The sequence below is a fragment of the Aquila chrysaetos genome, chromosome 8 (assembly GCF_900496995.4).
Source record: "Aquila chrysaetos chrysaetos chromosome 8, bAquChr1.4, whole genome shotgun sequence".
In the NCBI taxonomy this organism is placed as follows: Eukaryota; Metazoa; Chordata; class Aves; order Accipitriformes; family Accipitridae; genus Aquila; species Aquila chrysaetos.
Window position 1 is genome coordinate 29283045 of NC_044011.1, and position 27826 is coordinate 29310870.

Genomic DNA, 27826 nt, shown 5'->3' on the forward strand with positions numbered 1-27826 from the left:
CACCAAGTCACCTGAGGACATGGTACTTAGCTATCCCCAAGGAAACCGGCCTCCCAACAGGGCCCTGTTAAGCATGGGACTTTTAATACCACTGCTACTTTGATGCCTCTCATTCCAGGTAGAAATAACCTGCAGAAAAGGCTGATATGAAGAAGCATGAAGTGAGAACCAAATGGCCAAATCTTGTACTTGGACCAGGAGTCACACTGACATTTATACAGCATCCCATCATCCTAAAGGATGACAAAACTGTCAAATAACAAAAATCAAGCACTGCCATCCACTCATACCAAAATCCTGGCTCAGCAGAAGGCCTCTGCGCACAGCCCTGGGGACACCACCATGAGACAAAGCTCTCCCCCCAGGACACCATGAAAGGCTTTGAGCTCGGCCTCTGAAACTGCAAAGCACTCATTTTGTTGTCTGTGGATAATGCTTTAATCCGCCGGGCAAAAGCTGGACGTTGCTCTCTTTTATTCTGGCCATACACAATTGCAATGCTCAAAAAGAAAAGCGCCTCACCCCCCCATACCTGCTGCTCCTCCGAACTGCTGACGTCCAGATGGCCAGCCCCAAGGCGGGGCCATTGGGATTTATTTAGTTCACTGCTGCAGATGATGCCTTTAGTGCCACAAACCGCCCTGGAGACAAGTCCTAATCATCTGGGGGGGTGATTATGTTCAGTTCTTCCTCCCCAAACCCCCCAGACATAATTCATATCCAAACTGGAGAGACAGGCAGGCACGCAAGAGGGGACCCCGGCACCACACAGCTCCCCCGAAGCCATGTACAGGAGCAGCTTCCTCCGCGAGGTGCGCAAGGAGAAGTATGAGCGGTCGGATGCCTACGATGAGCTGCGAGGCTCCCCTGAATTCGACAGTTTGGCCCAAGCCCGGGGCCTGGAGAATCTGCAGGAGCTCAATGAGCGCTTTGCCAGCTACATCAACCGGGCACGCGTGCTGGAGCAGCGCAATACCATCCTGCGCAAGCAGCTAGAGACCTTCCAGCGCATGGATGAGCTGGTGGGCTTGGATGAAGCCTTCGCTGGGCAGATTGAGTTCAACCGCCAGCGAATGCGGGAGCTGGCGTCCGACCGAGCCAAGCTGGAGCGGGAGGAGAAGGACGCCCAGCGCATGCTCGATGAGTACCGCAACAAGTAAGGGTTGCGAACGGTGGAGGATAGGTGGTATTGTTTCCATAGTTAATCTTTGTAGTAAGGATGGGTTTGGTGTCACTGGCTGCTTCTCATGCGTGGGTGATGCCTCTGCATGTGTATCAGACTTGTAGCCAGGGATGGCACATAAGCCTATGGTGAAAAGCAAGGTGCTAGGACTGAGGAAGTTCCAGCTCTGCATTTCATGGTCTCATTGCTACTAGACAGGTAATTACCTTCTCCCTTCCATGGCAGCAGGTCCTTACTGTGGCACATGTCGGTTGCTGTTGCTCATTAGCTTTAGGAGGATTGTGCTCTGAGCTGCAAAGAGGGAATAACCGAACTAAAAAACAAATGGCTCAAAGCAAGTCTTGTGTCTGAGCAGCACCAAGGTCTCCTGAAATGTGTAGGACATCTCTTAGAAACTCTTATTTACAGGCATTGTGAGGCACCTGGGCCAGTCTGTGCCAGCCACTACAGATGTGAGATGAAAAGAAAATAAATAAATTTTTTCCTGGTATGTAAAATTTGCCTAATTACCCTCTTCTCCCTACTTGCATCCTACTATTTCCATCTCATGCTACTAAAGCAATAGCTGTAAGAACACATTTCACCTAACTTCACCCCTTTAACCTTAGCAGCACCATAAATCAAAGAGCAGGAGCCTTGGGGGCTGAAGCATATAAGTGCCTCCAGAAACGTCTAGTCCCTTCCCTTCACTAGCAGGCAGTTTTGACCATGTTGCTTAATTAATTACACAATGAGACTTGGTGAGTATTGCTCATAAAATGACTGCTCACAGGAGAGAAGGGTCTTGGCTTCTTGTTACTTATTGGTCAGGTTCTTCTCCCCCTAAATATCTGGCTAGTTCACCCAGGAAAATTTGGCAGCAGCATGGAGGCCAAAGAGGACCTTTTCATCCTCCCCACCACAGGGTGAGGGATGAACTCCATATAACATGCTTTAGCTTAGAAACACTACTCATTCTCAGTGATGGGAAGGAGAAAAAAATGAAACATTTTCAACAAACAGTCTTGGTAGAAGTGCAGCCATTCCCAGGTAATGCTCACCACACTCACCAGAAACTTTTTTAATAAGGCAAAAGGCGAATCATCTGGAGCACTGTCTTGCTGCTGCAGAAATACAAGTCCTTCAGGATTTCATCCCTTGTCTCCATCACAGGCTTTTTGTTTGACCTTGCCCAAACCACAGGATTTTTCAGTTTGATCCTCCACTGATTTTCCCCTCCTCTGGGCTAGAAAGTGTAAGACTGATAATATTTTCCTTTTCTGTCTCCAATCATTTTCCAACTGGAAAGAGCCAGAAAACAGATGCGAGATAATTGACGTCGAGGCCATCTGCGTCTTTAGGCCACGGTCAGATGATGAATCTCTATCAGCAGCTGTACAGTCCTAACACACCCTCATCCTGTCCTCCCCAACCCTGCATGCTGCTTGGCGCACACCGCCTGATCTGCTGTGCTGCCACAGCTATTCCTGGGGCCACCCTGAGATTTGAATCAAGAAAATGAGCCAGCTAAAAAAAATATTTAAAAAAGTAAAAAATAATATCTCCAACCCAATTCAGTGGGCTGTCATGAGACCAGCTTATGGGGGCTGTGAGCTACGGCACAGCTATAGAAATGCTAAGCCCTGATGTCTCTTTCTCATCTGACAGCAGAGAATAGCCCATCCAGGTGCACTGAGGCTTAATGCTGGAAATGGTCAGATGTCCATGACTCCCTGACTCAGTGCCAGCAAGTAATAAGCACCTGATTAGGCAGTTTTGTATTCCAATATTTATGAGCAGGAAATTCAGCTATGAGCTAATGCTATAATTTAGCTGTTGACTCTGATACTTGTTCATGTTTTTATTACACAGTGTCCACGAGATTTTGACGAGACTTGGTACTTGAATGTCTAGCTGCATATTAGTTAAAAATATGTGCAAACTATATAGAAATATGCAGTGCTATGATATAGCTGGGCAAAAATGCCTTTTCTCTGTCTGGAGTATTTCAGGCAGGCAAAGAGTCAGTGCAGTGAAACACTCAACTCCCTCTTTGATTTCAACAACTTGCAAGAAAAACTGGCCAGAATAAAATTAGTTTTTCCTTGCTACCTTTTAATGGATTACTGTGTCCACCTGAGCAGTTTGTGGATTAACTGCCTGTATAGTTCCCCAACAGCAGGATTAGAGATCTCACACAAAGATAAATCACTTTTTATTACAGTTGCTTTACGCAAGCTATAAATAGGTGGGGAAGAATACAGGATATTGAAAATCCTTGCGGGGGAAACACCAAGAGAAGGGGCTGTGCTTTTTGAAAGTGAGATTTAGGACCTGTTACAGGAGTAGTTAGTGACTTAGAAAAAATGGGTGGTGCCTTGTCATACAGTCCTGGGATGTTCACTCAGCAGCCATAAACAAAAGTAAGAAGGAAACTTTGACTATATCCAAGCCAACAACATTGCAATTTAAAAATTGAAGATACACAGGGCTGTTACAATGGAAGGGCAGTGGCTGCTTTTTAACCAAATTGCCTTTGGTTTACATCAAGAAGTGAATTTTGGTTTTATTTTTTTCTCTTGGGAGCTGCTGGATTTGACCTGAAGACAGACAGGAAACTTCCTTCAGCGTCTGAAAAAAATTAGTTGGGTTTAGAGTTGCAGGCATTAAAACAAGGCCAGTGCTCTGACACTGTGTACTCTGCCTACCCTGTTTCTAGCTCAAAGCCATCCTGATGGCTATGATTTCACTACTTAAACTTATTAATAAAGCTCTCTAAACAAAATATGGGATGACTAATCTTCTGTGCCATGTTAGGGCCTTGCTATGCTACTGAAATCAGAAGCATTCCTGTGCTGAAGAGTGCTCTCCTACCTGGGTCTGTGCTCAGTCAGCAGCAGGCAGTGCAGGTTTCTTGCTTCATTTTGAAACATAAAGCATCTACTTTTGGCACACTAGGATTAACAAAATCTCTTAGAGTGGAGCATTGTGTACCAATTAATTGACAAATGTCTGTGTCCTTCACTAATGCGAAGAATTTTAGCTCTTACAACCCATTCTTTTACATTCACAATTTGGGAAATAGATTTATATCTGTAAGTAAACCTTTTAAAGCTACATTTATGTAAGTAGACCTTTTAAAGCCACATTTAGACACAGTAGGGCGTGGGACTACCAGGTCTGTACAATTAACTGTGCATGAACCATTGAAAAGTAGATCTTATGTTAAAATTTATTTTTAAATCCTCTGTAGTCACATTCATAGCTTTTCACATTAACATGAATAATTCAGACTCTACCAGTGGAGAATTCTTTCTCTTGAAGTTGCAAAAAAAACCCATTGCTAGGAATTGTTTGGATGCATGTCATAAAAAGACTAATTATGCTAATTTTATTGAGCATCATTATTATAGCAATGTTGCATCAGCTGTGGGAAAGGACTGTATTTCTCTCTCCATGATAGTAGGAAGGATGCTGAAACCCAGATTTTAGCATGCTTGACTGAACAGGATTAATTAACTTCAGAAATTAAAAGCCTTGCTAATCAATTGTTTCATTTAAAATCCATTCACTGCTAATCTTGTGGGTTTTGCATGCACTATGATTCCCTGGAAGTCACTAGGCACAGAAATTGGCACAGTGTTCTCCAAGCTGCACCGCGTGGTGATGCTCTGATGAGCTGACACCCTTTGGGGCTGCAGTGGAGACCCAACACCTGTGAGAGAACACAAAAACAAGGAGGAAAACACGATAGCTGGGATACAGGGAGCAGTAGGGACTTCATCGGCAAAGCCGTCTTCAAGCCCTGTCTGCAGGGGTTGTCTCTGCACTGCTGCTGCGTTTCTGGTGATAGGGAGAGCTTTGTCCTGCTGCAGCTGCAGGTGAGGGGGTCCTGCCTGTCCTCCACCCCCTCCTGAGACTACCAAAATCTTGCCCTGTGGTTGTCAGCTGCTCAGCAGCAGCTTCTTGATAACGCGGGTATCAATCTGTTCATAAATCAGTAGAGCACAGCCCTCACGGGGCTCATCCTAACTTTCAGGGTATAATCCACAAGCATTAATGCCCTGTCCGTCATCCTTGTAGGACCAGCATTTTGCAGTTTGTGCTCTCTTTTGCACCCAAATTACTGCTGTCTCTATTGAGAAAAGGCTGGTGAAGTGCCTCAGGGAAAGCACAAAGGAGAAAAGTAGAAAAGTTTAACCTCAGCTTGCGGCAAGCCAAGAGGCTTCATATATTGCTGGAAGAGTTCAGTAGGGTTCAAGAGAGAGGCAACATTTCTCTTTCTAGCGTTCAACAGAGAGGCAGCATTTCTCTTTCTGTTAAAGGCACAGGCTTGACACTGAATTGAGTATCTGGCCATTGAGCATCACGAGGATGTATTGTGACTGTTTTCTCTTTGGAGGGGAGCCAGCCCTTGCATTGCAGTAGAGGCAGGGTCCAAAAAAAAAGGGCCTTGCCCTGGCTCCATCTTTTAAGAGCAAGCACAGCCTGTCTGTCAGCTGGGGATGGGAAAAGAGATTTACAGCGCTGCTGGAGCCGTGCTTTCCCGGTGGAGAAACAAGCCTAGTGGTGGGCTTCCCTCCTGCATGCCCAATGCTCTCACCAGCCTGGTGCCGCGAGCTGTAGTGGGGCTCAAGGGGCTTAACAAATATCTGTAAATCTGTTAGTGTGCCAACAGAGAGCTGCTAAGCTAAGAGAGGTGAGGTAAAGGGAACCTTTAAAGCTCTGATTGGCTTTGTTTTAGCCCGGCAGTGCCCTCCACTCCATTGCTTTTCCCTTGTGCAAAAAACAATTAATATCCCTTTTTTTTTTATAAACAGTTTAAAAAGGTTTGTTGCACCCCTAAAGCGACTTGACTAGGTGAGAAGGGTTTTTTTAAAAAGAAGTAACTGAACCTCATGGCTCTTAAGGTCCAGGACAGGCTGACCAGCAATCATCTAGGAAAAGCTTGACCTCTTTTAAACATGTCCAGCTAACGACTTGAACATTGAAATCAGTTTGAAGCATAACAGGTTGCAATTTGTCAGCCATTGCACTTGCATAGCTACATTTCAGCAGGCACAGAGGCATTGTGAGGTCTCCAAAGCATTTCTAAGAGATCCTTAGCCCTTTTGCACTGAGCCTCTGGAGTACATTGAACATCACTTAAAAGCATTCCTCCTTCAAAGGATAATCACACAATACTAACTCTCTCAAGGCTGCCAGGTGGATTTATGGCTGTGTGACAGAGCAGGTATTTGTTTTATTTGAGAGTGAAGGAAAATGTATCTGAATATTTCAATCATTGAAAGAAATTTTGAGTGAGGACCTAGCAACTAGGCAGATTTGAACAGGTCTGAATGACATTAGGGCTGAGGTTTAGACCCTGACTCTATTGGATGGTTGTATATTACTGGTAGTGTAAATCCAGCCTTTTATTGTAGCTGTATATTTGATTTTCACAAGCTGCCACAATCTGCTTCATTCTTGCTCAGTTGTCAGAAAGTATCTAAGTTAATGAAGTGTTTATTGTCAGCTGCACAGAAAAATTTTATAAGATAGACAGAAAACTGGTTGGAGGTGAGCTACTTAATAAACAACAGAAACAAAGGCAGTCTCGCTTTTGAAGCTGAATGTTCTTGGTTGTATCCTTGGAAGTGAACGCTGTGTTACTGCAATTTAACAAAAAGACATTGTTTTAATTTTGTCAGAAAATAGCACTTCAGCTGAGGTGGCCCAGCAATTTGTAGGAGTGATAATGAAATAAAACTTCATCATTTTCACTTGTTTCTTTGCTGTTCATAGTAAAAATTTAAAACAGACCAGTGACCAACCCCGGTAATATTATGGGATTTCAAAGGAAGGGAAAGTTGGGAAACCAGAGCACCAAGTTGAGTCCATTTCTTTGTTCTGCTGAGTTCCTCCTTTGTGGTCCTGGCCAGTTCATGAGTTACCCTATCCCTTCAGCTTTTCAAGACGTGTTAAAAGAGATGAGGATAATGTTGGCTGTTCATCCTACAGGGGATAAAAAGAAGGAAGTGAGGTTGACACAAACATTATAACTTGATCCTTGATCTGTTCAGTCTAGGAACTGACAAGTTCCCTGTTGACTGGAGCAAGACCCTTAGATGCCTCCAGCATATCTGGGCTGAATCAATGATTTCAGAAGACAGGCAAGGGGTTATGTTCAATTCTGAATTTCAGCCAGGGTTCATGTTTGTGTTGATGTCCATTGCTTGTACTGCAAATGAAGGACATTCACTGCCAGAGTTGACTTGTCACCCACTGTGAGGGTTTCTTATAGAAAGTAAGAAAATGAGAGCTTTTTATATCTCTGTATCTCTATTATTTAGGGAAAGCAAAGGGATAAACAGGAATAGACTCTATTTATGTACTTTGGCACTGGCAGCAGATGGAGTTTGATGAGCCACTTGTTCAGTACTGATGGCAAAGTCTCATTGACTTGTACTATAAGATGCTTCTGGCTGTTTTGTTGTTTTGTTTTTTGTTTTTTTTTTAATGGGGTCTCATTAAACTATATTCCTATTAAGCATTTTATATATAGTTTATTTAGGGAAAGGAATAAACAACGATAATCAACAATTAGGCAGTTTTGTACTCTGCAGCTAAAAGGATTTTCTAGAAGATAGTTCTATCTAATGTACAAATACAGAGCCCTTATTCTTAAAGAATATGTGCCGTTTCCTCTGAGATAAACACAATATACATCTGTTGTTCACTCAGTACAGGAACATGCACATTATGCACTTGTGGACATTTTATAAATGCATAAGAATAGTTGGCTAAATGCAGTCCTTACTAAGACTCACGTGATTTTGACCAAGCTAAAATATGAATTGCTATTAAAGAGGACACAAAGCTTGATCCATCAAAGCATCCTAATACGACATTATTCATACACATTCAATATGTGAAATTGCAACCTTTGTGTTTAATGTGTCTGTCATGAAAATGCTTATTGAACAACATCAGGTAGAACAGAAAACCAAGTACAATGTAGTTAAATGCTAATGTGCCAGTGTAGCAAATACTCACATAGTAACCACTGATGAATGGCTGTCACTGTAGTCCAATGCCAGTCGAATATACTTTTATTGTAAATAATCTATTCTTGGGTTTTCTGTGAAAAAGTGATAGCAAATGTGTGGCATTCCATTGTCTTCTGCTACGTAATCTGAGGACAAGAAGTTAGTCAATTCTGGAATTACACTTAACATCTGGGACCAAAAAAAAATTTAATGCTAATGCATAAATAAAGCTTTTGGGCCCTTTCAAGATTCATATTCTACTTTAGTGTGAAGCGTATATTGTGCACAATAGTGACGATGACAATGCAGTTTGCAGAAGGATCGACTGTTGAACTTCATCTCCTTTGTGCTATTTGCAGGTACAGAAATGAACGTGAATATCAGCAGAGGCTAAAAGAAACCCTTGAACGCCTTAATAAGGTAAGCCTGGAAAAATGGAAAGGGAAAGGTCTTTATCATTTTTTTCCTTTGTTTTCATTTACTACAGCAAGCTGCTTTGAAGAAGCAGTGCGAAGATAAAATGTCAGACCAAGACATTTCTTGTCATTATGCACTGATGAAAAGGTCTCTGTCCCCTTCATCCCCCTCCCTAAGCCTTCTGCAAATGGCTGAGCCTCAGAATGTGCAGACACACTGTGTAGTGCCCTGCTCTGTAGAGTCCTGCTGATTTTGGTCATGTAGCACATGCCATCTACAGCCTACAGCCTCAGCTGTGCTCAAGACTTCATTAATTTTTCAGTAAGACCAAGGACTAGGAGGATCTACTGCGTAACACTCCTTTTGGAGCATAAGCAAATGGCTCCTGCCTTCATTTCAGGACCTGGAGTTGACATATGTGCATCCAATGTGAACTTTACAAATTCACCCTTGCTGAAGATCTGGCACATGTTTAGGTTTTTAACTCTTTCAACACTCTTTTTTTTTAACTTGGAAGACAATTTCTCTCTGAGTGAATTAGAGTGTACGCTCAGGTAGGAAAAGGCCATTTATTACTCATACCGTGCAGCCAATGCTCATCTCTGAAAGTCCGAAATATGACTGGAGAAAATGTGTTTGTTGCTAAATACCTTCTCCCCTCCCCCCCCTTTTTTTCATACAGCTACTGTATTAAAGTACTGATAACATAGCATGAGAAAATGCTGATTGTGTCCAAGTCTTGAAGTCTGATGTGTCTCAAAGCTGCTCAGTCCCTTGCAGGATATGGTCAGCCCATCCCAGGACAGACCCTCAGCTTCCCATTAGTTTACAAATAAAAGAAAAGCTACAACCCCCCCGATTTTTTCCTTTCACAGTGAAACATGAGGAATGTTTATATCAAGCTGTACTTTTCCTGAACTAATACCATGGGAAGACAAATAATAATAATGATAATGATAATGATAATGATAATAATGATAATGATAATAATAATAATAGTAATAATAAGGCTCAGAGAAAAGATAAAATTTTACTAACATATTTAGGAAGTTTCCAAACCAGGTCTGTGAAACTGAGAAAGCCTGATTCATCCTCTCTTGCAACTAGATTTCATCTGAGTGAAGAAAGTTGTATTGTATCTTTCTTCAGTTCTACTTTTTACATCTTATCCTTCATCTTCTGTACTGGGAAACAACTACAGGTGGATTAAATAGAGATTTTTTTTATTTCCCGCTACAAATGGCAGGAGCTGTTCTGCTTGAGCACTGTCATATCAATGATATGCACGGCTTATGTTAAAAAAAAATGTGTGTTTTAGCATTTCTGTCTCCAGTGAGCTCTAGATATCCTGCATCAGTGCTATTTTCCAGTGTGCTAGCAGGACTCTTGGACACCCTGCAAGCTCTTAAAAAATATTTGTGGAGGCAAATATTTTGTAAGGGGTAGCTGGAGCTGGTGGGTCCATCTTCACGGTTCCTCTGAGCCAATCTGTGGCTAAAGAAAAGTGAATTGATTCGACAACCCCAGGCAGAGCTGACAAGATCTTGAGCTGCAGGGGGTGTTTTTATCCCAGGTTGTGTCTGGGCTGCCCCTGGCTGCCCCTGTTGCAGCAGCTCCTTGCATTGGGGCACCAAATGCTGGAGGGAACACAGCTGATTTTCTGTACAGTGCCCAACACGTAGCCTGAAACCTGCATGTGCAGATGTAAACTCCTGCCTTTTCCGACAGATGGAGGATCAGTTTGGAAAATCAGCAAACACTGGTTCTGGAGACATCTAAGGGATTTCGCTTCCATGATAGATGAAAATGCTGCTGCAGCACATGGATCCATGTTCTGAAATGAGCACCTAAACCAGAATGGTTTTTCAGAAGTTGAGTGAATAGCAAATACTGCAAAGTTCAGAAGAAAATGTGTAGGCACTGCACTGTTCTGATATACAGCATCATCAATGAAGCTGGTCTACCTGAAAGCAGGGAATAAAAGCAAAAGTATCTTTCCCCTTTGAAGGAACATTTGGAAAGCCGAGTTCTGCTTTTGCTTATTACAGGCAGAAATATTTGCTTATTGGTATTATCTAGGGGCCTGGGGGCTTTTTTTGGCTCCCCCCCAAACCTCCCAACATGGCCATTGTCCTGCTGATCTTCCTCTCAATAGGAAGGCAGAGGAGTGCAGAAAAGCAGCGGGCATTCCTGATGACCAACTCCGAATGTGCTGGTCCGGATGTGTCTGAATCAGCCACTGTTACACAAAGCAGAGAGACTGCTAGAGAGGTCTCTGGCTCGGAGGCTCAGCAGTATAATGACACAGCTAACATCTACACATTTTTTGAATAGCCCAAGCTGTGCACGTGCAAAAAGAAAAATCCCCTTCTACCAGTCATATGCTGCACCCATAGATTTCAGTGGTTTATTTGCAACCCGTGGTCCACTCATGGAGGCAATTTTACAGCTGGTAATGGCACATAGGTAATTTTAAAGGGACACCTTTAAATCTTTTTTTTTTTTTTTTTAACACTTTGAGTTAAATGCAGAAATTGAGACTTTCTTGAGGCAAATTGCAAACTGGCGGAGGAACTGACAAGTTTTGTAGAGTTGCAAGGAAGATAGATTTGACAGCTTTCAAGATACTTTCTCAAAAGCAGTATTTTACAGTATTAGTTAATGATGAACCTAACCAAGGAGGCATGCATTAAGTAGAAAAATAAAGCTATTACCTTCACACTTATATATTTGTAAAATATATTGCCAAGTTCCATGGAAATTATTCTATATTCAAGGGTTTGCATTAAGTAACGTAACAGGAAAAATTTAAATTAGACCTTTGAACAGAAACGGAAATTTCACTGGATTTAAATACTGATGCCACTCATATCTGTGTACTTTGAGATTGCTAGTCATACGCCTTGTCCTCAGAATTGATTGGACAATATGAACTTTCATCCTCAGAAATCCCAATGTATTAGAAACTTCTGCAGCAAGGTGATTTTTTCCAGACTTTCTCATCTGTCATTTTTATTTCCAGAAATGGCTCCAAATTGACAAACATTTGTGATATTTGAAAACACACCAAAAAGAGTGAAAATACTTTGGACCATCCTGGGTTTTCTTTATAAGGGCTTCATTACTGGACATATTAAAAAGGCAGCAGGATACCTCAAGTCCTGTCATAAACACTAGAAAAATCAATGTCTTAGTCTGTTGATGTCATCGGTTCAAGATTCATGCGCCATTGCAAGATTTTAGCATCAAAGACTGGTATTTCACAGTGTCTATTACTTGGCTCCCAGCATTCATAAAGCATATGGTAAACATATTTTGACAGTGTCAGTGCCAAACTGTATCATAAATCATATTTGTGCAGAAAAGCAGTGTGTACAATGGGAGAACACAATGAATAAGGTGCCTGTTGTTTGTTGGTTTCATAATACTTTTGTTTCTCCCAGTAGGCTTTAATTCTCCACGCAGGCTGCTACGCACGTGCAACGACTCACATTATGGCTAAGTGGCTGCTGGGGTTTTGGCACTCCAGCCATGTGTACTGACTGTGCCACGTGTCTCTGCATTGCAGGAAGCTGATGAAGCACTGCTGTGCAACCTGGAGCTGCAGATAGAGTCCCAGTTCCTGCAGGATGACATTAATGCCACAAAGGACAGATACAAGAAGGTAACTGGTGGCTGAATTTGCCATCTTCTTTAGCTCTTCCTTCTAGAAACATGTGTGAAGCCTTGCCCTTCCCCATGGTCTATTCTAGTGGCAAATTAAAGCAAATCCCGTTTGTGTTTTGGTGGGTAAATAGAACACTATATATTTTCAGTGGGCACAACAGCTGCAGTGTGGAGGTCAAGCCCAATGGCTGGATGGCTGCAAGCATCCAAACTGACTCCCTCAGGGTCTAATGCCTACAGCTGTAGCAATGTCTTGAATTTGTTGACTTGTTATCATGATTCAACCCAACGTGCTGGTCAAGCTGTCTTTTATTTCATGCTAAGAAGCTATTGCTTTCATTAGAGGGGAACACCCAGTTTTCAGGGCCCAAGCATCCTAGTTAATCAGCAGACATAAGCCTGTAGCTGTATGATTACGCCGCAGCCAACTTTAAAACATACAGCTCCCTTCTCCTTCCTGGAGGAGCAGTGAGGCTTGGGATCACGCTACTGTCCCATCTTTGCTGCTTTTGAAAGAAGAGGCTTACTTACTTTTTTGGACCACATGCAAAGGTATTTGTGGTTCTCATTTTGAAAATCTCCTGTGAAATTGGAAATCATGGAATCTTTAATTAAGACGATGACTATATAGCCAAATGCCTGTAATGTACCCTCAGCATGATGAAACTGTTACCACACATGCACCCAAAATCAGGTCTAAAACCACATTCCAAAACCAAGTCTGAACATGAACTGGACTTTTATACGTTAAAAGAAGTAAATATCTAGGAATAAGCCCCAGCAGTGGAGCACATTGAAGGGAGCACCTTGCTATGGCATTTTCTGATGAAAATGTTTTTTACTTCACCGCAGAACCTTATGGAAATCCAGACCTACGTCAATGTTTTGCAGCAGATCATCCAGACAACCCCTCGTGTGTCCCCTATAACCACTGGCATATGTGAGGTAAGTATTGCTGTCAGTAAATACACGCTGCTCTAAGTAAGAAAGAGACAATGTTTACTCCTAAAGCATCCCAGATCCTCTAACTTCCATTCCAAGGTTGGATGAAAACTGCAACAACTATGAGTAAGTAAGTACTGAATACTGAATATGAGAGAAAAAAACTAACTGTAGCTTTGGAAAACTGAATTGATCAGAAGAGAGATTGTGTTAGTCAGGTGCCCGCCAGCATATGTATTAGCCCCCAAAATGGCTAGTTCAAAGGTAGTTGAAATACTTGTGCATCCTATCTGAGGAGGAGCTGGCAGGATATATGAGTATTTACAGAGAAAGTAAATCTTGTTCTGATGGGGCGAGATGTGGTGAAAATTTGTAAATCAAATAAAATGCTACAGACTAGATGAAAACTTGGCGATTCCCACCAATGTGAGTGGCTATGCCAAGAACTTTTATTAGTTGGAAGAAGAGACAAACAGCTGTATCTACAGCATCTAATTTAACATAAGCTGTACTTCTACAGTCCTGCCATCTGACATCTTTCATTCTTAAAGCCATGCTACAGGGGTTTACTTGAGGTTTAATACCCAGCTTCTTATTTGTCTTTTGTAATTTTCTGTTTGTCTTTACAGTTTATTTCCAGTAGTGGAAATTCTTTTGGCTCTTTTTAAAAGAGTGAAACATACTTTCCTGTACACACGTTGTTTTCTTCCAACCAGGAAAAACTGATAGCAGAGAGGAGGATCCCTGTTCTGCAGAGCCAGCTGGAAGAATACAAGAGCATCCTCTGCCAGCTACAGGCGCAGAAATACAAACTGCAGACAGAGGTACTGCCATCACTAGCCTTAAACACAACCATGATGCTCATGAACTCTGCTCTTTTTATGTCACATAGAAAAACCTGGATGGCCTTTAACAGGGTCTTGTGAACTCAGTTGACTTGGAGGTGTGTTTTCCTTTTAGTTTTCCATCTTTTTCTTCAGCTGTTTCATTCCCATTCTCTCAGTGGTCCAAATTGTCAGGTGTAGATGGCCAGGGAGGGCTGTAGGTATCGTAGCCACAACGAAGCTGTCTTTGCTTATCAGAGTAGCTGGTGGGAGAAGGTTTCCACATTGCAACTGGACTTCTGCAGGACAAAGTCAGCAGGAGGTCATGGATGGAAAAGTCACACAGGGCTGGTCTTGCTTTCTTTCTTACTGAGCTCAGGCTGGAAATTAGCTCCATGAAAAATGAAGGGGGACCTTCAGGGCTCTGCCCAATCCTTTCCATCAGTGCCACATCCAATGCTGAGCTTGCTGTGAGAAGGACTGGACAGACTTGGTAATCAAAACTGACATAGGTGTCGAGCTACATTTGGCATCCTGTGTTCATCCCTGTCACTACTAAGCACTAAGTCAATGCCTCTCCTGTGCTTAGACACTACCAGCACCAAAACCATCTGCTTTTTGCCAACTCCTGATGTGCAAAAAATGACTGACCAAGACTTTGACTCATTGCTCCTGCCCATCTCCCAGCCAAACCTGCCATAAGTGAACCTTTCTTCTCCAGCCGGTGTCTCCAAGCGAGAGTGCAGTGCAGAGATGTGGGTGACAGGAGGTAGAGGAGCAGCTAAAGGCTACAGTGAATAGAAACCAGACCTGGATAATTGCCAATGGCAGGTCTGCCTCCATGCAGCTGAATATTTCTTAGCAGATAGAGGTGGAGAATGACCACCTTATGTCCCCCAGGTACAGTTTTCTTTGTGCCTCGAGTTGTCTATCCGGGGTGAGAGGAGTGATACACTGACATAAAACACCTTTTGGTGGGATTTTGGACTCCTCCGGACAGCCACAGCAGCAGCTCTTAACTTCCTGAGCATAATTTCTTTCACTAGGGCACTCGGGGACAGTGCTATCCCCAGGTCTTTTCCTTGGTCTCTTTCTCATGTCTGATGCTCTGGTGGAGAGGACACATGCGCTCTGGGAAGGGCAAATATCAATATAGTGATAAGTGAGATAGATAATGAATCAATATAGCAAAAAGGTGAGAAAATCAGCCTTCTGCTGGCAGAGGCAGGCACTCTTTGGGCAATTAATCTTGCTGCTTTCACAATCAAATCTTCATGTCCCATTTAGAAACAGTTTATTAATTCATTCATTCTCATGCCTTGAGACTAAAAGAGTGAAATAATTTTATGAGTGGAGGTCAATGACATGGTTGCTTGTGATGTGAAGGCTGGATCTGACTGAGATGTCCCTGAGCTCCTTTGCTTTCCTGTTTCTGGACCTGATAACCATGTTGCCAAGAGGTTATTGACCCCACCTTGTGAGCACTAAACACTAAAGGGGTCTGTGGAACCTGTTGGTCCACTTGTACACTACAATATAACCAAACTAATGCCAAGGGACTTAGCTCCTGAATTTAGGCTCTTAAAAGGTTTTTTAAAATCTTGCCTGTAACATTTAAAAATAAATCAATTATTGAAGAATCCATTAGTCAGTTATTGCCCCATTAGCTTTTTGTGAATTCATCTCTTTAAAAGCTGTTTGAAAAGGGAAAAAAAAAAAACCCAAGTGGTGAAGGAACTATAATAAATAGCCAAAAATAGCAGAAGAAAGTGAGAGCAGAATTACACTGTCAGATATCCCACCTGTAACTCCTGCCCCTTGTTTTTGCCAGGCACTTACTGCCACCCCCTGGTTGCTGTGCGCTCCAATGACTGGTGTTGAAGCTTTCCTGTACAGCAGCTATTTTTATTGCTAAAGTAAATAAGCCGAGGAATTTAATTCAAAAGGGAAGCTTTTAGTTTACAAAGAAACCCTTCCTTAACCTTCACTGCTTGGTTTGCGGACCACAGAGAAGGAAGAACGAGTTTTGCCCAGGCACATCTTCCCAGTGAAGCACTTTTGCTCTCCTTGTAAGACACTGCCTGCCCTGGTGAGGCCATCCACAGTGAGCTGCGGGTCACGCAGTGAGACATCAGCCAGCCTGGCGTGCATGAGGAAGGAGACATCACACAACTGTTCCCCTGGTTCATGCTGATCCCGTCATACTTACTGTGGAACAGAAGCCTTGGGATGGATAAGGGGGTGGGGTGGGAGGAAGTTCTTGGTTTTAAATAACTAAACAAATGCAGTGAAACTGCCACTGTGTTTCAGCAATGCAGCCTCACACATAATAAAACATGTCTTGCCTTTAACTACCCTTGAAATACAGGGATGCTGAATGCTTCAGAGCTGCTTCTTTCACCCACCAATTTTGTTTACCAGACAACCATGCTGGAGCAAGCGATTAAAAACACCCAGGAGAGTTACGACGATGAAATTCAGCTTTACAATGAGCAGATTGAAAACCTTAGGAAGGGCATAGAGGAGGCTGAGAGGACCTTGGAGAAGTACACGACTGACTGCCGCCAGCTCGTGATCTACCAGCAGTCCCTGGAGAACGAGCTGGAACGGTACAAACGTATCATCGAGAACGAGGACAGCCGGTAAGGCTGGATTTCTGGACTCTCCCAAAGGGGCCAGTGATCTCTTTTATCTGCTTTGGAAAGTGTATGTTTAAGGGCATTTGATCCACCCAAAGCTATAGCTATTTCACAGTTTTCACTGGTAGATAGCCAAGGACAGGAATCTAAATAGATTATGCAAAATCTGGTCAAGCCTCTGCCAAGGAAAGGGTCAGAGCCATTTTGAGCTGCTCCTTTCCACACAGTCTCCTTTCCATATACTGTCCTGGCGTCAGTGCGCAGAGGTCAGGAGCATATGAAAGCAATTTGAACGCCCTCTCCACTGCCTGGGTGTTCATGAATGAAGCTTGCTGGGGCGTTACAGGCAGGTTGGTCTCGCAGGGCTTAGACAGGGCAAATGTCCTGTAAAGCAAAGGACTCTTCACAGCAAACCCATTCTTCCAGCAAGGGGGAAAAATGTAGAATACAAGAAATTTGCAGGATTTGCGTTGTGTTTAAAGCTACAGAGGAGTACTGGCTCCCTCTAATGTCAACCGTCAGTCTCACATGAGGTGCCCAGTGCTGCCTGCACAAGTAGATGCAGCAGGGCCAGACCCCTGAGCGCCCAAACCACTGCTCTGGGTGGTCCAGAAGATGCAGGGAAAGGACACTTACTAATAGTCAATCTCACATGTGGGGAACAGATATTTCATCAGTTTTGAGCGTCTCCTTTTGGACACTGCATTCCAGTTAGGAGTATCTGATCACTAATTCTCAGTATCAAAAATCAAAATGTGCATCTCTTGCATAGCTACACAGGGTGTATATCCTCCCTACAGGCCAATATATTCTCTCAAATACTGGCAGAGCAGACTGGAAAGACCACAGATACAGTAACTAGTTTGCATATAGGCCAGCCTCTCAGTTTTAATTTTTAACCCTTAATACCACTGACTCCTCCAATATTTTCCAAGGAAGACTGCTCAATTTTCTTCTTGCCCTTCTGAAGTCAGGTATATGCAAGTAACATTGTAACAGCTACCAAATTTCATATTTTACTGGCCAGCATGTACAGCTCTCACTGACCTCTGGTAGGGGTGGATTGACTGCCCATCCAAAATCTTTCTATCCTTTCAAAGCGCTGTGCTAAATTACAAGCCTGTTGCTATGGGTTTTAATTACTGGAGTACTTTGCCTAATGGGGCATCCCATGTCTCCTGCTGGTAGAAACCAGCCTAACTCCTGTGAAGGTGCTGTGGCTGTGTTGATTTTTCCCCAGACAAGAAACAGGCCCCCGTCATTCTCTTTGACTCCTCACCACAGAGAAATACATTTCTTTAACCTCCATGCTTCATTTCATGCAATTTCACTTGCTCTTGATGGAAATGAGGGAGAGAGATCTGACCGATGCGCATCTTCTCCGGCAGGTTAAACTCTGCTATAGCAGGAACGCCAGTCACACTCTTCACGCAGATCTATAGACCTGTCCAGCCTCAAGCTTCGAGGGGAAGAGGTAAACATGTGACATGTCTTCCTGTGTCTGTCAAGAGCAGCATCCTTGTATTTTAAGCTGTTTTTCCATTTGTCTTCCATATGAACACCAGCTGTGACAGCCTGACTCCAGGCTTGCTAAGTAAATGCAACAATTTCAGCTTACCTTAACTGGCTTTGGGACAAGCTGTCAAAGGACAAAACCACAAGCAAAAGAGTTTGCTAATTTCTGCAATTTACTACTTAGGCCAATCAATAGAGCGAAGTCAAAAGGCACCTGAAACTATGGAAAGAGCTGAGGGTTTTGTGCTGACTTGTTGCGAGTCGTTGGTCCACACTTTAGTCACATGCAAAGAGCATCAGGGCATATTGAGTGCTGCAGGCAGGCAGAGGACACTTTTTCGGGCCTGTTTACATCCCATGGCCTGGTTTCCTCTGAACGGTGTTTCCTCCATGTTGAATGATTGCTTGTTAGAATTAGGATGCTTGTAAACCTGGTGACAAGGAAATGGCCAGGACTAAACTAGTGAGGCTGCTCTTAACAAAGAGGGGAGCTGGTTCATAGAAAGGTGCTGCAGGTACTAACATATAGGATGTTACTGTAACTTAAATCCAAGGCTCACTGTGGATTTACTACAACAAAGTGCCCTGAGAACAGAGATAAACTGTCAAACCAGGGTTTTTTTGGAGTGCAGATGTAATTTTTTGTAACTGCTTTGTGAACCGTAGCAGTTTTATGAAATGTGTCCATAATGCCTGAGGCCAAATCCTCAGCAGCTGTAAATAGCTACTGTCCTACAAAGTGTTGTTTTATACCCGCTAAGGATTTGGCCTGTCTCTAGCCACACCTCTGCTTCCTACCTGCAAGGCGAGCAGGGGATTTCATGTGCATTACTGTACCTGTGACATGGGACAAAACAGCTGCCTTGGCAAAAGCATATTAATATCTGTCTGTCCCTGTGTTCCCATAATTCCTGGTACCAACCTCTGCCTCCTCTGCTCTAGCTTGTCATGCCATGGAAATCAGTAGCCTGCCTGCACTCCTGCTGCTGCTGCTGCTGAGCTGTCATGGGGTCTGTGGCTACTGACTGCCCAGGAGATCAGAAGCACAGCCTGCGGGCAGGGCTTCCCTCTGCGCGGGCCTAGAGCTCAACATCAGTGTTTGAGTGATGGCAAAACGTTGCTCCTCAGCACTGCACCGCTGACTGGGTGGCTGCTTAGCTCTGTGTCTGCCAGCCGCTCACTGGTCCCTCCTGGCACGCCTCCCTGCATCTGCCCATACCCAAAATTGCCATGAGGGGAGGTGTCAGGCATGCTTAGCCCTCCTGGGACTCAAAGGCGAGGTGTCCCCCTGTTGAGCTTGTCTTCAGAAGCACTGGAAGAGCTGGTGATGACACTCACTTTGCCATCAGGCCTGGACCGCTCACCCAGCAACCCTGTGTTCAGCGGGAAGGTTTTAAATAGGGCTTTGGTGTTTTTTTTTTCCCTCCCTAAACCCTAGCAGGAGTTGTAAAAGCCAGACAAGCTATTTGCACTTAGTCCTATGCCAGGTCATGCCTCTAACTTTGGGCACCTGGCTTCAGTCTCTGCCTTAAGAGATGAAGTTCCTTGTCTAGTTAACAGGGCCAAAGCCTGCCACGATGCCTGGGAGGAAGGTGCTGAGCCCGACTGCAGCAGCAGGTGCTGAATGTGCCTGCTGAGCATTAATGCAGGCCTGATAGGTGAATGTTTCGTGCAGCTGCCTCTCTTACACGCACAGTTGTCCTGTCCTCGCGCTGTGTATGGCAGTGGTGACCTCAGATGCAAAATGGCTACTTGGCCAAGGGGGCCCACACAAAAGAAGAGGCTGTTTAATGTGCTGATGGAAGCTGTGCTTGCATTTGCTGCTCCATTCAGCTCTCCACCTGCAGCAGGAGGGTGAGAGGCAGCTCCAGCATTTGCAGTGACTGTGTTCAGCATTGTTTGTTCTTTGCTTTGTTTTGATTTTTCCATAGATATCACCCAGGCTGTGCAAGATATTGCCAGTGTAAAGCCCAGACAAAAAGCTCTGACAAAGAAAATTGCCAGGAAAAAGGAGCTGATGTCTAAAGACATAACCGACGGTCTCTCGCCTGAAAGAATATATGAAAGAACTCCGGAAGGTTTTGACCAAGATCAGCTGGAGTTTAGGCACGAAGGCTCAGCCACATGTGAACCTGGGCAGGAAGGATTAGAACTTGATGAGAAAGAAACGGGCCCAGAGGATGTACCTGATGGAGCCCAGATAAGTAAAGCCTTTGATAAATTTTGTAACATTGTGAGGGAGAAAATAAGAGTCTACAAGAGACCAGAGCCCAAACCTGATGCCCATCCCAAAGGGCGTTACGTGCTGGTAACAGGGGAGGAAGGCTATGAAGAACCTTGTATCTTGGCCCCCTCCTTCCCACCTGGGGGAGGAATCACAGTTTCCACCAGCAACGGGAAGGTGATGAACGGTGGTGATGTAGTGCCCATACCGGAGCTGCCAGAACCTGCCGAACCATCAGAAAAAGAGAAAGGGGCTATCTGTGAAAGGAGGGAAGAGTTTGAACTCCAGGATAAACAGAAGGAGGAAGAGAAAGAAGACGTGCTTGAATGGGGAAAAAAAACAAGAGGAAAAATAGAGCAAATCATAAAGTATCCAGACATCTCTGAGCCTGAGAGAGTTCCTTCCCCTGGTCTGATAAGCCCAACTGAGCCAGGAGTCCTTCGAGAGACAGAATATGAGCGAGAAGATAAGCAGGGCCTTTTGTTCAGGGAAGCAGGCTTGCCTGGCTCCATGAGCTATGAGAAGGTGGAGGTGGTGGAGTCCATCGAGAAGTTTTCAGATGACAGAATTCAGACGTACGAAGAGACAGCAATGATTGTGGAGACGATGATAGAGAAGACAAGCAAGAAGAAACCAGGTGACAAAGGCTCTTAAGTGACACACGTACACCCTTGATAGTCAACTTGTCTGGCATAGTTATTAAATGACTGTTTTTTTTTCCTGACCGAATGCTACAGTAGTGAGATTTTTGCTGTTTGGTATGGAACAGATTGATACCTTGATGGCAGTTCTGTCTGATGTAGGCTCACCTTTGGTGCAATGGCCAAAGCACTCCAGGGCAACAAGTAATAGGCACATCCTATGCAACTGATTTTCATGATTAGGACAAGTTGAAAGTAATTATTATTACAGAGCTGCCTGGCTTTCCACAGCATCCGGGACAAATTTGCGTATTCATCTACTGCTCCTATAGCTGCCGTACGATTCCCCATCTCTCAGACAGCTGCAAATGTTAACTTGTGACATCTGGTTCATTTAATAAAAGTTTTGCCTTCTACAGAAGATACCCGCTGTGGGTTTGTGTTTGACTGATGGTCCCTACTAGTAAATGTCAACTGACTGGGTGTGCATGAGTTTTTCCAGGGGAAGGCCTGGATACCTGTTAAATAACCTATTCCAAATCTCTCTCATTTACAGTCTTTAAATAGAGATGAGCTTGGCGGACCTTTCTTTTTGGATCTAAAGACAAACTCTCTGTATTTGAAATAAGCTCTTTCTGCTTATCTTTTCAGAATAAAACTTGAAATTCCACCAAAGTGGGGGATAACCCTTATAAGATACTGAAGGCATTGTCCTTCACCAACACAACTAAGGTATTGACAAATGCCAACAAGCTTTTGAGCAGACTGCAGCCAACTCAAAAAGACTGTGTTCTGGTATTTTCTTGTTAAGTATTTCCTCAGGCTGTAGCATTTTACAAAGAGTTTAACAAACATGGCCACAGGATCCTGTTGCAGCCCACTCACAGTCCCATGGCGCTCCATGGGTTGCTGGAACAAGCGGCACCTTCCCATGCCTGGGGAAGCAAAAAGCAACACTTCTGCAACAGCCTCTTGCAGCTCCCAGAAACCTTCAAATCAGGAAAAAAAAAAAAAAAAAAAAGGAAAAGAAATTCTTCACTTGTGTATGTGCAAATAGCAAGCACTATTTAAAGTGCTGATGCATCATTTAGGCCTCAGCTTGACTTCAGGCATACAATTAATCCCACTAAAGCAAGGTACATACTGAAGTACTTTTTACTAGGTTGGGCTCCACATGTTCCTTTGCCAATCCCATCCCGGTTCTCAAAGTTTTTATTTCAACTTTCAGCATTGTTATGCCTTTTCCTTCTGGCTGATTACTCCTGTCAGCTGCGAGGACAGCTGCGAGAGAGGGGCTAAATGCCATTTGAGCTGATGAGTCTGAACTTCACGACTTCCTTCTCACATCACCTAACACTTTCCTTTTTGATATTCTGTTGTTTTTTTTTCATTAGTGAGTTCCAATGCAGGTATAGCATCTAAGCTACTGTGACTATTATGTCTGTTAAAGTGGCACCATCTTCTTTGAAACAGGGAGAGGTGACCCACATATAGTTGGATTTTTATTCAGGATTTTTTGTCAATGCTATTTTATTGAAAGGCTTGTAGGAGCTTATGCCTGATGTGGCTTACGAGGGTGTGTGCTGTTTTTCAGTGTAATTTATTAACAGTGTAAGTAACTCCAGAGGAGGAATTTATCAATGCATATGCAGGCTGCACTCTGGTGAGCTGGGAGCAGCTGCTCAGAATGACTGCTGGTGAAAGCAGGTTTTGACTACTGCAAGGGAAAAAAAAAAAAAACAAACCCACAACTGAGCAATAGGAGGGCTGTTTAATAATTCTGTCACAAAACAGGGTGTAAACAGATTCAGGCAGTACCTAGACAGAACTGGGTATTCCCCCCCCCCCCCAACCATCTGATTTCACTGCGATACAAAGAACTTCATGTTTGGAATACAAAAAGCCTTAGTCAACGGCAAGGAGGCAACACTTCCAGAGAGCCTGGGTTAGGTGTCTAATGTATGAATACTCCCCTGCCACCTTCATCCGTTTTGTGCAGTGGTCTCACCACTCTTCGCTGCTGACATAGAAATGGTTTTCTGATGCTTGTAAACCTTGTTCAGCAGCTGTGCAGTATAAAAAAAAAAAAATCACTCTTAAAGCAGGTTTGGTGGGACATACTCCTGAAGAAGTCATGTACTGCATTGCATAGGCAGCAGCCTGAGGTGCAAGACTTGAACCAAGCTGGTGCTGAGCTGCACCACAGACACCAACATCAGCAGAAGTCAAGGACCGTGAAGAACTAAGGCCTAAATTCTGCTATGATCTTTGACCTACCTTCCATAAACATGGCAGTTGCCCAATAAGGCTGCAGATGATGGGCATCTTTCTGTAAATTTGTATGAAAATTATATAGAAAACCACTAGTATTCTGTTGTTCATAATGATAATGCTGAAAGCTACAGTAAAATCTCATGATTTATGGGCTAACCTCTGCTTTAAATGCAGATTCTTAATGAAGTGATGAAATGCTAATGCTGAAGTATAACGGTGAAATACTTGTGTGCATCTGTTCAGCAGAGCTTGGGATGAGACCTACAGGTACATTCTTGCCTCTGTGGCAATCAGAACTAGATCAGGAGGCTCCCTGCCATCTTTTACTGCTGCAGACACAGTAAGAAATTATAAACCACCACATACCCTGTGCCATGGGAACACATGTGCTAAGAAGTACCCAAAAGTGTGGGTGGGAAGTAGGGAGGAAGAGGGATACTGGGTGGGGGGAGTGGATCAAAGTGCTCCGAGAAAAAAAAATCTGCTGTAGCATTTCCTTGGGGCCAGAACTGCTTATGAAATGCAGTGCAAAAACGTCACTGTCTCTCTTCCTGAGCATCCCCTTCCCCACTGAGTGCAGCAGGTCGGCACCCACATTGCTGCGTGCCTCTGCAGAGCTGTCCTTGGAGCCAGCAGGTTTGAACCACGTAAGTAATGCCTAAGGCTCCTCCTAGCCTGCAGCCTTAATCTTCTATGTCCCACCATATGACAGAGTTAACATAAAGCCTGTTACTCTTCATCTGTTGCTATCAACTCTTTTGGAGGATCTCGTGTTTATTTTCTCAGTATCCAGCGTATATGGGATACAACTTTCTTTATCGGTGTAAAAAGCAGAGGACTAGGAAGTCATCCCACTTACAGCAGCGTATTACCTCCCGCGTACCTTCGGACAGGCAATGATGATAGGACCTGGCAGTTTACAACAGCTCTTTATTTTACTCATATTATAAAACATCATCACAGGGCTTCAGTTAAACAGTGTTTACCTGTTTCAAATCATGAGCTTCGTTTTCCTCTTTATTATAAATACTAACAGATCATCTTTATTTTCCATCAGCAATACCATAAAAACTTAGTCTAACTGGACATATTTTTCAGCAATCCCCTGATGCAAAAATCCTGAAGAATTTGAAGTAGATCTCTATATTGTATATACACTTAGTTTTATATATACTTATATCAAAACTCACTATTTCAGTATATCACTGATTATCGTGATCTTTCACTTAATAAATTATGTCAGCAGTATGAAAATATGAACAACCATCTAGTTATTTTGCTGCTTTATAACATATTTAATGATTGAACAGAGAACTGCAAAATTACATGAATGCAATGGAAAGTCAAGTACATGTTCATTTAAGATTTCCACATGGACTTTTTATTCCAAAACTTTTTCCACAGTTTAGAAGTCCTTCAAGAGCTTCCAGTTACCTCTTTCTTTGAACACATACACACAAAAGGTTATGATGTGCGTATATGTATTATACATTACATACTATATGTAATTCTATATGTATTTATAAGCAAATATATCTAACATACTCTGAATATACATATCGTATGTAACATATATATACAGAGAGATACCATAGGGGTGTCCTATGCATTTAGACATACAGGTGTATGCATAAATATATATATATATATGGTAAATTTTTCCCTCTGGTATGTATACACTGCTCTTTCTGAGAACTGGGTGCCTTCCACAGAAACCTACTGCCATCAGCGCGATCCATTCAATTCCAAAGACACAAGCAAACCTGTCCCCGGCCCATTTAACTTCAGTGAGTTTTGGCTTATGCCACATGAACTCCCGTTCATGCTTTGAAACGGACCCATCTTGTCCTTGGGTTAAGTTTTAAATCACCAAATTAAGCACAGCTGGCACTATAACGTATTTGAACAAATAACCAAGAGCACTTCAAAAATAAAAATCACACGGGGCGGGGGGGGCGGTGTGTCTGATTCTTCTCCAGCCAATGCCTGTTTTATCCCAGTGTGACTCAATTGTCCGAAGGGACTGCTGCACGCAATGAGGAACCTGTGAGTAGTGTGAGGCTGCTTGTCTTGGCTTTAGAGTGTAATGCACACAGAGTTTGAGTAGGTTGAGCTGTTTATTTTGCATTTGGATTTATTTGTAAAGGAAAGAACAGGCCTCTTATGGAAAGATAAAAGATGGATATTCAGTAGAAATAACAGCATAGATTATACATTCTTAAGTGAAACGTGTCCACCATATAACCTTTGGGTTACATTTTTAATTTGTTAGATAAATATTTACTTACTGAATGTGTTTCTACTACTATGCACCTGATCAACCAGGACAGCTCTTATTAAAACATTTTAGATTCATACTCTGCATATTAAAAATACATAGTAAAATTCTGAAACTAGTCACTGCTAAAAAGTAGATCTTGGATCCTGCAAAGATCCAAAGCACCTGCTTAAAATTAGCATTTGAGTAGGTCCACTGATGGCCTTTACTGTGAGTGAGTGCCTAAATATTTGCAGAATCAAGACCCTTTATTATTCAAAGGTAAAATTTGGGATCTCACACCTGAGAATATGTAGTGGTTGCTACCATGAGTAATTCCCACCGAGGAGGATGTTACGTCTTGCGGCAACAGCCAGAGCAGACTCTGAGGGCAAGAGACTGACTTTACTCATGCATGAAAAGTGAAGGTGGGACTGGCTCTTTAAACAGCAGAGAGCAATGATTACCAACAAATCTTCTCAAACACACTACATTTTATTTCCCAGGAAGGCCAGCTTTGCATTACACATTAATAACTTAAGCATATTTTCCTCCTTAAATATATTTGTATAACATAAAAATAACAAATCTCTATTTTAAAAAATGAAATTTGAATAAAAAATTGCTTTGGGACTGAAACTGCATACTTCAATTTTCTCCCACAGCAATTTACTGACAGCCAGATTGTAAACCCCAGAAAACAGGGGTCTAAGGTTGGAAACACTGACACAGCCTCATCTTACGCTGCTGCAGTACATCTCAGTATAGAGACAAGCAGATGCACTTTTGCACACAGGTTGCCAGAAATCCTACAGCTCATTCCCTATGTGCTCGTTCTGCTGTAAGATGGTAAATTGATTTAAGTTGCCAAAATAAAAACAAAACAAAACAAAACTGAATCTTGTGCTTCTAGAATGCCTTGACCCTGACTTCCCCATGTCACCCGGCTTTGGCATAGCTTTGCCTTCCTTATTGCATGCCTGTTGACCCATTCTGTGGCTGAAGTGTTAGCGTGTACGTTGTGTAAGCGTATATATTAAAGAAAACTCTCAAAAGAATTGGATTTCTGCAAATTGGATTGGTAATTTTCTTCATCTCTGGATTATTTCATTTTGTAGGGTGTAGTGCTACCTTGGTTGAACCCAATGGGGAAACTCCCACTGAAGTCAATGATGCAGAAGGAGCTGTTAGACTTTCAAAGACCTCTCCAGCCAACCTCTTCGTGATTCCCTCTCACAATTTTTAAAAATGTGCCCATTATCACCAACTGCCAATGTTAAAATTCACTCTTTTTTTTTAATACAAACAACATTTACCACAAAAATATGAAGGGAAAAGCCATCAACTTCTTTGCAGGTTATTACCTATTTGTATGACACAAAAGAAAAATCATTTACAGTCACAAACTGTACATAGTATTCAGTGGGGGACAGTATATTTGTAGTTTAGAGTAAAAAAAGGATTGCTTCAGTGGTAATTAAAATAATTATTGACGAGATATAAGACTTTAAAATAAAGTGTGATAATTTGGCTACAGAGACAATCATTGTAATATGTCTAACACAGAGGTTTGGATAGTAGAAAGGTGAGTAGAGGGACCTGGGGAAGGAAAGACACCGTCATGCAGAACAGCGCTAGTTCTTGCTCAGTATACTCTTCAGGCTTCTCTCCACTGCTTCATCTAATTCTTCTTCCAGCTCCTCCTTCTTGGACATGGCCAGTTTGGACTGATAATCTTTTACTATTTGGTCTATATATGGTGCGCTCTGAGTCCCGTGCAGCATCAGTGTCCACTCCTTCAGCACGCCCCGCTGTGGCAGACTGCCAACAAACCCAATCTCTAGAGCCCAGGTGCCTCGGGGGTCTTCTCCCCAAGTGTGTGTGGTCATGAAAGGCCATTTGTCAAAACCCACCTTGGAGTCGTCATCCCTGGGGCGCCGGCTCAGTAAAATGGACTTTGTTCCCATTGGCGAGGTCATGTTGATGTTGAGGTCTCCTCGCCTAGTGGAATTCACAGTTATAACTGCTTGGACGTGTTCAAGGTATCGGACAAAATTTTCCTTCCCCTCACAAGCATCAGTTGTAAGTGTGAGGACCAGCTTGCCACTTGGTAGTATCTTTCTGCAGGTCAAAAGATAATTAAGCAAATTAAAAGGATATACACAGCATGACATGGCTCATGCTAAAACTACTGAGTTTTGGTGCCTCACAGAAAAACCTGTACTATTTTCCTTATT

At 43.0% G+C, this 27826-nt stretch overlaps 2 protein-coding genes across 2 annotated transcripts in view; one reads left to right on the top strand and one right to left on the bottom strand.

Annotated features, from left to right (window-relative positions):
- Positions 1-561: 561 nt before the first annotated feature.
- Positions 562-21479, top strand: BFSP1 (beaded filament structural protein 1). Its single transcript, XM_030023617.1, has 8 exons — positions 562-1156; positions 8550-8610; positions 12176-12271; positions 13126-13218; positions 13932-14039; positions 16461-16681; positions 18067-18152; positions 20125-21479. The coding sequence occupies exons 1-8, from the start codon at positions 786-788 to the stop codon at positions 21069-21071; spliced, it is 1983 nt and encodes a 660-aa protein (XP_029879477.1). The 5' UTR covers positions 562-785; the 3' UTR covers positions 21072-21479.
- A 2765-nt stretch (positions 21480-24244) lies between these two features.
- PCSK2 (proprotein convertase subtilisin/kexin type 2) overlaps positions 24245-27826 on the bottom strand; it is a 114501-nt gene continuing 110919 nt past the window's right edge. The window contains exon 12 of the mRNA XM_030021976.2: positions 24245-27710. Coding sequence (XP_029877836.1) covers positions 27224-27710 — 487 coding nt within the window. The 3' untranslated portion in view covers positions 24245-27223. The remainder of the gene's footprint in view (positions 27711-27826) is intronic.